Genomic DNA, 14,800 nt, shown 5'->3' on the forward strand with positions numbered 1-14,800 from the left:
ATTGGTACTGTAGATGAACGAGAACATAAACCCTGACAATATGCACAATACAGGATTGAAATGTAAAATTATATAAATACTTATTACACTAAGATTGAACTGTTCAATCTGGTTGTGAATTGGGCATTACATTTAAGAAGGAGCCTTTTGCATTTTTACTGATTTTAAAGCTGGGAGCAAATGGGGCCTTGATATGAAGAAGGTAGATTACAAATATGAGTTATTTTAGGATACGTGACATTGATTTTTTTTTCATTAAACCTTGCTTGAAAACATGCCTTACTGATGGACAACAGTTCTATTCAGCCTAGTTCTTTCTCTTCTTCCGATGAGACTTGATTGGTCGCATTGTGAGTTTAATGAAATAGCCAGAGTTGGAAAAGAAAAGAAGGACTTGTGAACGCTTGGTCTTCTGTTCACTTCACCACTTGTAACGCTTGAATATCCAAGTCAATCAGAAAGGTTAATCATGCTCCCATATTTGAGAAACCCTTTCTAACACAGGTTATATCCACTGATGAACACAGTCTAAAGGCTGTTATTCATTCCACAGTATGCTGTTTAGGTCCCTCTTATAAGTAATCCCAGAATAATGAATTGACTCCTTTTAATGCTGTTGGCATTAAAAACCTATGAAAAAAATTAAACTTCATTGAATGAGATCTTTCTAGTTCACAGGTCGGCGCAACATTGAGAGCTGAAGGACCTGTTCTGTGCTGTATTGTTCTATGTTCTGATGGGTTTTTAATGTTTTGCCAATTCATAATTGCTGTTGCAAACTCGCTGTTTTGGAAAGACTAGTTTTATATTTGTGGAATATTACATGTAAAGTTTTATATATTTCAAAACTTTCAATATTTTAAATCTAATCTTAATCCAATCGTTTATTTCACTACTTGAAAATATAAATTAAAAACAACGGATAATCAGTGTATTTTAACTTACCTAGTTTACTATCTGAAAGAATTTTGGTCTTATATGTGGCTGCTTACTGCATGCTGACTTCACAGCTGTTGTTTGGTTGCACCCTTCATAGTTTAAGCTGTTCCTTGAGAAAATGAATTCTCCTGAAATTGATGGATTTTGGTGCTATTAGTTTTCGTCACTTTGGTAGCCATGCCTTAATCTAAAGTTGTATTCTGGCTTGATTTTCTCCATATCCTTAACAATCTTGTCCATGTTTTACAATTACATGCTTCAAGGTTCAATCTTTATTCTGGCTGTGTAGTTCAATGCCCTTTTTTGCTTTGTTGACGGCTGTTCGGCATCCATAGGACATAGTTAACTTCAAGTCTATTCACACTCCTAGGTCAATTCCCCTTCATCCATATCAATTTGTGAAGTATCCACATTGTGTTTCTCCTTCCTATGTCCACTATTCCGTAATTGTCTAGATTAGCTGATTTTTCTCTGTTTTGCCTGTTTGCATATCGTTTTGTGTTCTGAGCTGTTGTCCAATTCCACTGCTCGACCTGATTTGTGGATTTGCCTCAGGTGCTGGAAGTAAAAATAATTTACAGTACCACTCCATCCCTTTATTGGAACACCATTTTAAAAAATCAATTGTATCAAAGAAATGAACTTTGTTTTGGCATTTGTGTCTGTTTCCAAGTATTTCACAAGTACTGCTGAGCTTTTAATGAAATTTCCAACTGTTGCAAGGCTTAACTAAAGGAACTGAATTAATTGTTTGTATTGTTTAGATACATCCAATCAAACCACTGTTGTTGGAGTTCACTCAACTTCCTCCTATCAACCGTAGTAACTTTTTTCTCTGAGACACCACCTTCAATTATAAAACTTCTCCAAGTAATAATAATTTTCTAAAAGTTTATTTGGAAAGTTTTATAGATGGTCTGTCAAAATGACAGTTCTTTGCAGTTTGGTCTTTTGTAAACTTGCAAACGATATGCGTATTTTTCTTCCATGCGTTTTTAATTTCAAGAAATGTGTTGAGGGGTGAGAAGCGAAAATTTTTGGTTAGCAGGTTTACTTTCCTATGCAGATATTTCTGCTATAACATGTGTTTTGTTAACATGAATTAGCTGTACGTGATTGATGAATAATAAACGTTTGGATAACGTGACTGTTTTCCTGTACAGTAAAGCAAGTTCACTTTATAATGCGATTTTCTATTATTTCAAGGTTGCACAAGAACGCAACTATCGTACTTTAGGAGAACTACCTATAATTGTTATACCACCAAGGATGTTGATTTTTATCTTCAGTAATTTAACATTTCAAGAATAATCAACTATTATTCTGACACTGAATTTGCTTTGTGTCTTTTGGTTTTTGTTTGACAGCCATCTTGGTATGTACAGTCGCTGCTCTTTCAGTTATGCCAAGAAGTAAACCGGGTTGGAGGTCACGCTCTTCCTAAGGTTACGCTTCAGGAGTTGCTGAAGACTTGTTTGGATGAGGTGCTTACTGGTTATGAAACATTGTGTTCTGCAAAATTAGATAAGGTGTGTATATTTTTTTTAAAAACCTTACCAGGGAATTGTTGGTATTGCTCAAACTAGTAGTTTAACTGCAATATAACTGCACAAAGTATTAGGGCAAAATTCTAAGAGGTAAAATGCTGTTCAGTGAGATTTGTGATTCTTAGTTTTTTGAACTTCAGCATGTGTCATTGTCTGTAATTCCTTTTCTAGTCCATCCTTTTGCTTTTGATTCAGATCAGTTAGTTGAGTTGCCCGTGGGGAATTGTCTGTAGAGTTTTGCATTGTCCCCTTGTCTGCGTGGGTTTACTCCCACAGTCTATAGATGCGCAGGTTAGGGTGGATTAGCCATGCTGAATTGTCTGATTGTGTCCAAAGATGTGTAGATTAAGTGGTTTAGCCATGGTGAATGCAGGGTTACAGGGATAGGGTAGGGGGCTGGTTGGGATGCTCTTGGGGTCAGTGTGGAACAGATAGGCCGAATGGCTGGCTTTCTCACTGTAGAGATTCTATGAGTAAACACGAAGAATTGGGTGCCTCACTTTAATAAAAGGAAACAGCCCAATCCTCGTTTATTGATAATGTGTGGGATGAAAAAACTACACAGTATCTTTAATTTCAGTGTGATAGTGCAACTTATTTTGCTTTTGTCTTGCTATTTCCCAGGGATTGAATGTGTAGCCATTCTTACCCAACAGTGATTATGTTTACGGTGGTGATAGCAATTCTCATGTCAACTTGCAGTATGTTTTGTATAGGACTAGTTGCCGATTTCTCTAATTTTTTTTAATATAAAACAGGTAATCACAGAGGCCCAGTTGAAACATGGGTTCAAATTCAGTGATAACAATTGGTGGAATTTTAAATTCCATTAATAAGATTTGGATCAAACCTAATTTAAAAATATTACCAATTGTCCTTCAAGAAAAACCTGCATGCATGCCTTTTAGAGAAGGGTATCTACCATCTTTACCATCCTGACCACTGTGACTCCAACACAGTTGACTTATCAGCTGCTGTCTGAAATTAATTAACAAGCTACCCATTCATGGGCAGTGTCTTGTCAGCAACATCCACATCCTGTGAAAATATATTTAAAAACAGACTACGTTAACTTTGCAGATATTGCATCCTTACAACAGATGACTGTCTTTATTGTGTCATTTAAATTCAAATATCAGATTTTGATGTTGACCATTATCCTACTGATATTGTTTTTGCTAAAGTCACATTAGTGGTGTGGGAATACCTCTTAAGAATATTCCAAAGTATTATTTTCAGTAATTTACTGCAACAAAAGATTAAACTTATGATATGATATTTCCAAAGCTTTAAATGCCACCTCAACTAACTCCGCAGGGTCCATTATGCCATCACCAAGTCATCCTTCATTTTACATATGGTGAGTCCTTGACACTGATCCAAATCCTTCTGAGCCAGCTTTGAGTGAACAGAACCTCTGATACTCCTTATCTGTCAGCCAGGGCCCCCTGATTGGACTGCATTAACAGCTCCTGTCAGAGAACTCATTCAGTGAGGTCCATCTGGTTGACCTTGTTACAATCACTACTGCACCCTTCTAATCTCCATTCTTTGGGATAAAGTATGCAATCCTGACACAGAATCAGAATATCTTAAACTTCCTCTAAACGTGTCTAGTTCACTCCAATCCTTATGTGAAGTACAACACTTTTTTTTTTATAAAACTCTGTACAGCCCCAAATAATTCCTCTTTTGTTTGATTTATAGTAAGGCGAATGCTGTTTCAAAATTGCTAGTTCCTGATTACACCCAAGGATCCTGCTTACTTTGGCAGCACTCTTTTTTTTTTCCCCCTCCCCCTTCTGTCTAGAGAGAGCTTCTTAGTCCTGTGGATCCAGTTTCTTGCTGTGTCTACTGCTTCCATTGGCCAGAGTTGATGGCTGCCTTTCCAATTAGTGTGTTAAGCTGCTCGTGAGAAGAAAGGTGTTCTATCGCCATAGATCTAAGGAAGTAACTTTGAACAGCTTCTGTTGTGTGTTGCTGTAAGTTCAGGGAATCATTGGAGCTTCTGAAGACAGGTCCTGACCTGAAACTTCAACTTTGCTCCTTTGCTGTCTGGCTTGCTGTGCTTCTCCAGCTCCACATGGTGTTATCTCTGACTCCAGAATCAGTAATTCTTACTATCTGTCTATCAGTGGAACTCTGCCATTTTCACTGACTATTTATGGAGTTTGTAGTAAGACCCACTGTATTTAAAGATCAGAAGTTGTTATTTCAAATACTCTCTTCCTTCTGACTCCTTCATAAGTGAAGGGTTATTGAACGAGAAACAACCACAAATTGCTGGTGATAATTCGAGCTGCAGATGCTGGAGAATCCAAGATAACAAAGTGTGGAGCTGGATGAACACAGCAGGCCAAGCAGCATCTCAGGAGCACAAAAGCTGATGTTTCAGGCCCAGACCCTTCATCAGAATTGCTGGAAAAGTTCAGCAGGTCTGGTAGCATTTCTGAACAGAAATCGGTGTTAACATTTTGGGTCCGGTGACCCTTCCTTAGAACTAACTTATTATTGAACTAACTTTCTTGGAATGTATTTGCTAAATATTAGCACTCATGTTCTGCTCTTCAATTTGTGTTCTGTTTCAGGGTAATTCTGCATTCCCTTTAACCCAGAATAGAGCTCTGCAGTTGCTTTTTGATCTTCGGTATCTTGGTTCAATTTTAACGGCCAGAAATGAAGAGGTAAAAAGCAGTAGGATCCAGCAGGACCCGAGGTACTGAACCTCCTTTTAAGTAGCAAAGTTATTCCGCTTAATGTTCTTCCTTTTAATATGCTTGTGATATTGAACAATTCAGGTATTAAGGTCGATATTCTTCTTTGTTTTCTGAATCAGGGTTCAGAAGGTAGCTGATACGCTGGAAAGCTATATTGATCCATTTGATTTGGATGTTTTTACTCCACATCTTAACAACAATCTGAACAAACTTTCACAAAGAACCTCAGTAAGTAGAGAGTAGCCATGTTCAGAATAACATTTTCTTGTCTTTTTCAAATTTGGCTGGATTATTGGATCAATTTCTTAATTAATCTGAATTGTTGAGCAAATTTGAGAAAGGGTAAGTTTGTTGCCATGCCATTGCTGTAATTTGTGTTTGACTGGTCCCAAAAGCACAGGGTTGACTGTATGATAAAGGAATGGAGTTACATGCTTTTGTTTCCCTTCTGAGGTACGGTACAGAAAGTAAAATGCATACTTTATCAGAAAATATGCATGATTGCTATTATAAGTGGAAAAGCTATTGTAATTGCTCATTTCGCTCCTTCAGGTTTTGCATTATATTTCACATAACATTTGCAAAATTTAAATCAGGTAATTATTTATATTCTACCACTATTTATTTTCTGAGAGAGACTCCAGACTAGGCTGGAACTTCTTTCTCTACAGTGTAGAAAGCTGAGGGCTCATGTTTTAGAGGCTTATGAAATCATGAGAGGTGTAGATAGGATGAATCGCCAAGGGTAGGGGAGTTCAAAACTAGAGGGGTGTAGGTTTACGGTGAAAGGAGGAAGGTTTAAAAGGGACCTGAGGGGATGGTGCGTATATAGAGGGAACTGCCAGAAGAACTGGTAGAGGTGAGAATAAGTACAACGTTTTAAAAGACATTTGGACAGGCGTATGAGTAAGCAAGGTTTAGACAGATACGCAGGCAAGTAAAACTAGTTCGCTTTAGGAAATCTAGCATGGAAGAAGAATCTGTTGATTGTGCTGTATTGTGTATTGTCTTACTTCTGAATTCCCTGAATCTCTCTGATCAAAGTTGGTTCCTTGATCCTCAGTATCCTAGGTGTCCTCTTAAATCCCTAATTCCAGAAAATGTATTTTATTGGCCAGAAGTGTTTTCCCAGAATTGAATACCTGAGCTCTATAACCATGTCTGTCTTAGAAATATAAAACTTGCCAAAGCAGTGATGTGATGCACCAAAACTTCAGTGACCTTGTGTGTCTGACATGAAGATGTTGTATTGATGTGGAAAAGTACCGTATAAATAGACATTTTTCTGTTTAGGTATTATTTGGGTTATTAACTGGCACAGAGAAACAATACACCAATAGAAGTGTACCATTTAACTCACAAGAAGCTCATAATATCTTACCACTGGCTTCCAGTCAGATCAGGTAAATGAATTTATTGCATTTGTATGACATGGTTGAATGGGTTGTTCTGTGGGAAACTTAGGCATATTTTCATGTTCCCTGCTGAAAATTGCAACAAATTTTAAGGTTAATAAATATGTATGATTGATCTGATTTTAATCTGAATGTCTAAAAAGTGAAAATATATTGCTTTTCTTTGAACACAAATTGGCTTTGACAGTAATAATTTAACAATTTGGAAACTAGAAGATGTCTGTCCTGAAGGATTTCTGATTAGATTTTGTCTGATAGCACATCTGTGAAATGCCTGGGGACATTTTACATTTACATGTAAATACAGGATCTGCACTAAATCAATTTTGCTTGATTTTTAAAGTTCTCTTTGAGCACTGTACAAGCATTACATTGATTGTTGATGGCATGAACTGAAGTTCTCAAATTAAGTCGTCCCAATGTATCAGAAAAGTGTTCCTTTTTAAGTGGTCCAGTAGAATAAGAACATGACATTTTGATGAATAATGCTGCTAGTATGCATCGACCACTGGGTTTATACCATAGTGGTTTTGGTGAGAAATTCTATTTCCCTATGTGCCTGCTTGTCAACTGACTTTGGTAAAAGTGAAATGTGTAGCTGAAACATAAAGAACTCTCAATTTCTGCTTTGACACTGAACAAATTAGCAGGCCAGCAATTCAGCTAAGTTAATGCATATTAATTTTCTCACTTGCTCTGATCAATAATTGTTTGTCTTTAGAGGTAAACTAATTTGTGTGTGATGTCAATACTATAAATCTTTATTTCTAGATTTGGTTTGTTACCACTTAGTATGTCAAGTTCACGGAAGCCTAAATCATCTGTCCAGGGAAATGAAGTTAAGAATCAGGTCAATTTTTAATTGTTTTGTTTCTTTTAATGTTACGTGTTATTTATAAATGTGCATAAAAGCGAAAATATAGACTTGTGGTTCAGAGTATTAGTCTAAATCTTAAGCTTTTATAAAATATGTTTGGATGCCTTATTGAAGTTTGTTTGCATTCAGTAGCTTGACCTGCTTTTCCTCAAAAAGATAACAAGCTGATATTCTGACAAATACTTAGCATCCTTCTGTTGTGGAAGATGATGATTTGCACCCTGGTGTTTAACTCCTTTTAAACATGGCCTGATGTGGAGCTTAGGAGCTGCACTATGGCATTGCAGACTCTGCCAGATTGTTTGCAGAAACCCCACCTTAAAATATAATAAGAAGGTAGCCTAGACCCTAACTTTTTTTCTTCTTTTAAGCGTAAATGCAAAGTCTTGTGTGTCAGATGCAATTCGATTGGTTAAACTACCAGATTTAGAGCAAAACATGCTTTATTCATCCACTATAATTAAAACACAACAAAAGAAAGAAGGAATTAGAATAACTTAACTCTGTTGGAAAATTTAACAGAATAATAGATATCGTAACTTTTGCTAATTAATTGTTCCAACATAGTTGCATCCCATAAACGTACCCTTGGCAAAAGACACGTTCAGAAAACAGATTGTCTTGCATGCAACTCCTGCAGCATAAAGTGAATCTTCCACCTCAAGACGCCAACAGCAACTGCTGAAAATTAAAGCTAAAAAGTCTGGTTATGAGTGTGTGGGCACACCCATTTAGGTTGCTTCTATGCTTCTATTGTTCTAAGCCCCAAGGCCCCTCAAGCTGTTTACTCCAGTGGCTGTAGTAGACTGCTCATTGCCTTTGTCTTAAAACCTCTTGTCCATTAAAAAAAAGCTGTTAAAGCCATAGTATCATAACAATATCTATCAATTTAAACGTTAGCATATTCAGAAATGGTGGCAAACAGACCAGACTCTGATTTATTGGAAAAGTGTGTCATATTGACCGATACAATCTTTGACTCTTCTCTTGATCCACGTAAATATGGGCAATTTTGATCGCTAAATTGTTACAATATTTTGTTTTTATTGTTGATTCTACAGTACTTAGTCTTACAAGAATGACATTTAAGTAAAAATTACGCTTTATAAAGTGAATGTTATTTAATTTAATGCCTTTCTGTAAATTCAGTTTCAGTTGACATATTGAGCTGTCACACCTGCAACTTTCTTGAAGCGTCATTGGGTATTTAATCATCCTGTGTGCAGTGTACTTAGCTTTGCATTGCAGCTTCAGTAACTATACAGTAGACAGTATTATTGTCAGGTAACAATCAATAGCAGTGTATTTGTGGTGAGTGATTGCACAGTGTTAGTGTGAAGCTGTAAAAATAAAAGCCTAATTAAGAGTAAATTTGTTAAATTAAAACTATATCCTACTTTGAATTAAATTTTCATTGTAAACAGCTAAGAAGTCTCAACTTTTCCAATCAATCAAAGTGTAAGTTTCAGTGTTTTAAAACACAGATTCCTGTTTCTCTGGTAGACTCACATTCAGTTTTCAGCTCAAACCAGAACATGAAGTGAGCATAACATTAAAAGTATCAGAACAAGTCATTTGCTGTAGCAGTTATCCTGAATTGCTTATTTAAACAGTTTAATGTTTTAAAAGAAGTTCCACTTGCTCTTTGTTTTCTACCCCAGTTCCTGCTTTTCATATTCTCTGCTGCATTTCAAAATTTAAATCTATTTTTTTCCTGATCTATCATTTCCAAAAATTTCTAGTCTTTTCCCAACTTGAAAAAATTCCTATTGATATCATTTTTATTTATCTTGGTTTCTACTAAGTATTTGGGAAAGTTGGTGAAAGATGATCCTCGTATTTCCTAACGTAAAAACTGTCGCAGAGTCTGATTTTGTGGAACTCTGTCTTAATCCCTGGTTAACTCTGCAGATTTTGTGATTAACAAAAACTTTCTTCAAAATTATATCAGATACTACTCCAAATTGGACAAAAATATATAAATAATTTGTCTAAACTCGTGATTTGATTCCATGAGCACAGTTTAGAGTTGAGAAACACAAGTGCCATGGAGTTAAATGCAGTCTAATATTCCAATTTCTGCCGTGTGTAATAAATCCAAGAAAATGCCATTCAATTTACCATGAACACATTTAATAATTTAACACTTGATAGTTTTAAGCTTTTGGACAATCTGAAGTTGATGTTCTGCTAAATTTAAATGCACTGGTGTTATCGTTGCCTGAATATAATAATGTATCCTTGGTGATGCTTTTCTGCTGTTTGTTAATATACTATTTTAGTCTGTATCGATTGAGCTCTTTAGCTGAACTTGTGAATAATTAACTGATTTGCAAAGTTAACTTGTCATCAATTGATTACTCATGTTTTATGGAATTAGTTAGGCTTGGTGCAAGGGGCAATCTTTTCCTCCCTCTTCTTGTAGAAGGATTGAGACTTTAATATTTGCCTATGATTGAGTGTGCTAAGTCCTTTTGAGGAGAAGAGTTTTTTAAACTAGTTTACAAATTGCACATATCTCTCATGCAGCATTGTATATAAAAAAAGTAACATCTGGTATTGAGTGCCGAAAATTAAAATTTCAAGAATCACAAAATTACTACTTACTGACATTCGGCTGAACACTCTAGTGTAAAATATTTCCATGGTGTGATCTTCACCATACAGCTGAGATGTTTCTGATCCAATTTAATTGGTTTAATTTACTGCTGCAGAGAATGTTTGTTTTTACTGGAGTGCATTTGTTCTTTTGAAAGAGTTTCTGCTGGCTGATATTTTGCCTTCAGCTTGTTTCAGAGCATGCGAGAAGTATGACAGTGATTTTTAACTGAAACCAAACAAGAATCTACATTGATATCACGTACAGCCATTTTATCAATGCATGTTGTTAGTGATGAAGTCCATTCAGCTGTTGGCTGTGCAAAGGCAAGATTTTAGATGAGACTGTAAGAACTAGGAGCAGGAGTAGACAATTCCGTCCCTGCAGGTTGTTCTGCCATTTAATACAATCATGATTAATCTTATCTTGGCCTCAACTGCACTTGCCTCTGTGTGCTCCATAATCCTTCAAATCATTATTAATTAAGAGGTGGTCTGTCTGTCTGTCTCAAATTTACTCAATGACCTGGCATCCACCATATTCTGGAATAGCGAATTTCAGAGGTTCACAGCCCTTTGAGAGACGTATTTTTTTCTTCTATATGTTTTAAATCTGCTACCCTTTATCCTGAAACTATAATGGCCTCCTCCTCTAGATTGCCCCACGTGAGGAAATATCTTTTCTAAATCTAATTAGCTAATTCCCTTCAGAACTTTAATATCTCAGTTAGATATCCCCTCATTCTCCTCTTCTGAGCTTGATTGAGCAGTGTAGATGTGTTCTTGCACATGCTCTCTCTCGCTTGCGCACTGTCTCTGTCTGTCTTTCTCGTTCATGCCCGCGCTTCCCATAAGACACACCCTTCATCGCTGGAATCAATGTAGTGAACCTAGATAAGGACTGTACTAAGTTCAAATCTCTTTTTCTTCTATTTGTTGTCTGAGATGAGAGTGACCCATCTCGGTACTAGGCACTGCTAATTACACCTGCTGAAGTTGGGTAGCGGTATTGTTTTCACCCCCTAGTTTGTCTGTAGACAAACTATCTTGGAAAAAAAGGACAAATTTCAATAAAATCTGGTATACACCCTGTGGTGGAAGGAAGAACTGTTTAGTTTTTAATGCCTACTTTGATTCAGATACTGAAATTTGTTAAATGATCCATTAATTTTTCTTAATAAGAATGTTGCTTTATTTACAATGTCATGGATTGCCTCAGCTGGTGCAGTGGAATTTGTTACAGTTGTTGAAATGTGAGCAAAGTTTCTAGATCATGTTTTGTGGGGATTGGCCTGACTCCTCCAACGAGATGGAAGTTCTTCATTTTAAAAAGTTCTTTAGTTTTTCTAATTCCAATGCATCAACTAGGCAGGGAATAGCTTCATTAAAATGCTGTTCAATTATTATAACACTGCTTAGTTAACACAGCATAGATGACTGATACATTCTAGAGTGCCCTATTTGCTTGTTACTTTTACTGATGATGCACACAAGATGTTTATGATGTGAGCTGTTAACAGTTGTCATTTTGTTTAAATGAGTGATTTTGCCACGAATGATTGCCAGTGCTTCATATTTGTTTCCTGTGTGTAATCTTTCGGTAGGTTACTCTTGGCACTGTTGGAAAAACAGAACACGTTATGTGGCTCAAAACCTGAAGTCGCTGGAAAAGCTCAGCAGAACTGTTCTAAGGAAAGGTCACTGGACCCGTAACATTAACTCTGATTTCTCTTCCGAGATGCTGCCAGACATGCTGAACTTTTCCAGCACCTTCTGTTTTTGTTCCTGATTTACAGCATCCTTAGTTCTTTCAGTTTTTACTTTTATGCCACCATTGGTTTTAATACTGTTTGTTTCTCACATTTTACAAACTTGGAATGAGAGGATGATTAGGGAAATTAGTCTGAACTTTGAGTGATATTAAAACCAAGCGTAGAAAATAGTTTGACTCTGAGGATGAGCTATTCTTTGTTCAGTACCGTGAGCCAATGGAAATTTTATTTGGAGCCAAAACTGCTCTCATAGATCTAGTTTACTCTGTCGGGTGAACAGCTGTGTGACTAACCAGAACTAATCCAAAGTTCTTAGTACTTGAAGTCTTTCACTCATGGATTCTGGAGATGATATCATTTTGTTGTAATTAATACAAGCAATTGTCTCATTGTCTATCTATTTCCATAATTTATATTACTCCAACAATAAAGGTACTGAATTCTGACAAATCAGCTTGATTTCTGATTTGCATGTTAGTGACATCAGATTATTTAATCTTCCTGTTCACAAAGTAAAGTGTGCGTAAAATAACAAGATTTGAAACGTACGAGCAGTGTGAACTCCAAACAAATCATTTGCTGTTTACAGAACATTTGCTCAGAGGATTCAGTATCCTTTCCTTTCTGCAAGGATAGAAAGGGAGTATATTGGTAATGCTGAATTTCTTTCATGGTTCTTGAGGCTTGAGGATGGGTGCTTGAGTGTTTGTGCATTGGCTAGTTGAGCTACATGACTTGATATAATTATTGCAACCACATTGTTGCTTTGCTGCGAATAATACAGCTTAATGGTAGCTCTGCTATTTTGCTATAATGTGCATATTGAACAGTAAATGTATCCAGGCTGTACTGCTGAAACTCTTTTTTTGTCTTTGGTTGGTACAGGTTCTTCCCTCGTCTGTCATAGAAGATGCAAGTCAGGGACCCGGCTCCTTATTCCGGCAACTGGCAGATTTTCAAGATGATGATGTGTCATCGTCATCTTCATCATCCCTCTTTAAACTAGGCTGGCTTTCGAGTATGACAAAGTGATGATGCCAGTTATTTAACCAGAAGTAACACGCAGTGTGATACAATTTAATAAATATGAAATTTCATCTACCATCTTATGTAACTTTTTTGTATTTCACAAATACTAATGTATTTCTAATCAGTGGCAGCTGCTTTAATTTATCAGTTGCCATTTTTGAGAGGTTTTTTTTCTGGAAAACACAACATACTGTGAGCCACATGATACTGATAACTTGAATCTTCATTGACATGAAATATAGATGAATTCCTAATGGCATTGAATTGGTTAACCAGATTGGTAGTATGAGCATGTCTCTGAAGTATAGGAGTAGCATTTAATGAATAAATTCTTCAACTGTTCATATATGCAGCCATTCTCCCTTTCAACATGTAGTTTTTGTTAGTGCATATCCACCAAATAGTAAACTTCCATGTCATAAGGACTACGGAGTATGTGGTCCTATTTTCATTGAATGCTAACAATATTTCTGAATGTTTACATCTTCCATTAATGGGGCATAGCTGTAAATAAAATGAAGCTCAGGGAAAGATTTCCTCTCTCCTCTTGTTGCAAAATCTTAAGACATTTTTAATGTTCCAATTTAACATTTCATTCCAAACTGAAACACATTGCCTTTTTTACAAATGATGAAAAGTTACAATCAGTGCTAATAGTTTGTTGACTAGTTCCTTCAGCTGCTTCAAAGCATTGTTTATTATTGCTTGTAAAAATGGGTAGGTTATTGCTATTTGATTTTTACGTACAATAGTACGTTCAAAACGACATTTAGTGGGGTAAAAGATAAAATACTCAATCTCCCCAAATGAAGCTGCACATGCAAATACAACAGTTAGTAATTTCCCTGATCCTTATGTTTTACTGGATTTTCATTTTCCATATATGTAAATATTTTAGCGCTTCAGATTATCACCCCTGTGTGATGGACAGACAGATGTTCCAGATAATTCCTTTTAAGGACTTGCTGTAAAATTGTAGCTGAAATCCTCTTTGAAAGATAACTTACTTTCAATGGTACTAAAGCCTTTTTTGATTGTGGCATTATGGTTTGACATTGAATTCTGTTGTATTTCGAGATACCAGCTTTGCATCCATCTTGATGTATGCTACCGATGTTTAGTTTTAAGTCATGTAACATTTGAGGAGTTTTACTAATTTTGATTGGCTATTATTAAATATAACTCAAGATATAATCAGGGATATGTACTTCTTGCTGTGTGTTCCTCATTTGCTATCAAACAAGTACATGTATTTTCAGCCAGGAATTCAATGATCCGAAACTTGGCAGAATTGGTCTGGGTGATGTCGGCACTGGTGAGATTTGTGGCAGAAGCAGACAAGGTCCAGCTCTCTGAAGGGTCTAGGCCTGAAACGTCAGCTTTTGTACTCCTGAGATGCTGCTTGGCCTGCTGTGTTCATCCAGCTTCACACTTTGTTATCTTGCATTCTCCGGCATCTGCAGTTCCCATTATCTCTGATCCAAGGTCCAGCAGAACACATTTTTATCTGGAACATTTTGCTCCATCTTTTTTGCTTTTCACAAATGGAGTGGCAAGGTCGTTGCAAAGCAGTGATGATTTGCCAATTGGTTATTAAAGCCTGTTAAACACTTTTTTGATGCACCAACCTGCCTCCTTTAATGTTCATCTTTCTATCTTTCCAAACAAACTGGGCCTCAAAATCTTGACCAGGAAAGAAGAGCAGGTACCTGGTGAATTAAGCTCACTGCTTACTGTGAAAGACCTCCAAGTTGGACACCAGCATCCTGGCGTTTGCGCCATGGACACTGGCCACACATCCATATGTAATTACTTTGGAATTTGATATTTGTGAGCTTCTAAGCCCTCATGGCACGTCTCTGATCTACTTACAGAATGCTTTGCACTTCAGTGCTGCATCTCAGGT

At 36.5% G+C, this 14,800-nt stretch overlaps 1 protein-coding gene across 3 annotated transcripts in view; it reads left to right on the top strand.

Annotated features, from left to right (window-relative positions):
* Nucleotides 1–14,085, top strand: part of cog1 (component of oligomeric golgi complex 1) — a 36,338-nt gene extending 22,253 nt beyond the window's left edge. For 2 of the 3 annotated variants that reach the window (XM_048555280.2, XM_048555282.2), the window contains 6 exons: nucleotides 2,307–2,468; nucleotides 5,075–5,202; nucleotides 5,323–5,431; nucleotides 6,497–6,606; nucleotides 7,390–7,468; nucleotides 12,751–14,085. In XM_048555280.2, coding sequence (XP_048411237.2) covers nucleotides 2,307–2,468; nucleotides 5,075–5,202; nucleotides 5,323–5,431; nucleotides 6,497–6,606; nucleotides 7,390–7,468; nucleotides 12,751–12,897 — 735 coding nt within the window. In that variant the 3' untranslated portion in view covers nucleotides 12,898–14,085. Of the gene's footprint in view, nucleotides 1–2,306; nucleotides 2,469–5,074; nucleotides 5,203–5,322; nucleotides 5,432–6,496; nucleotides 6,607–7,389; nucleotides 7,469–8,644; nucleotides 8,699–12,750 lie in introns of all 3 variants that reach the window. The other variant, XM_048555281.2, reaches the window with a different exon arrangement.
* The last annotated feature ends 715 nt before the right edge of the window (nucleotides 14,086–14,800 follow it).

This window comes from Stegostoma tigrinum, chromosome 22 (assembly GCF_030684315.1).
Source record: "Stegostoma tigrinum isolate sSteTig4 chromosome 22, sSteTig4.hap1, whole genome shotgun sequence".
Lineage (NCBI taxonomy): Eukaryota > Metazoa > Chordata > Chondrichthyes > Orectolobiformes > Stegostomatidae > Stegostoma > Stegostoma tigrinum.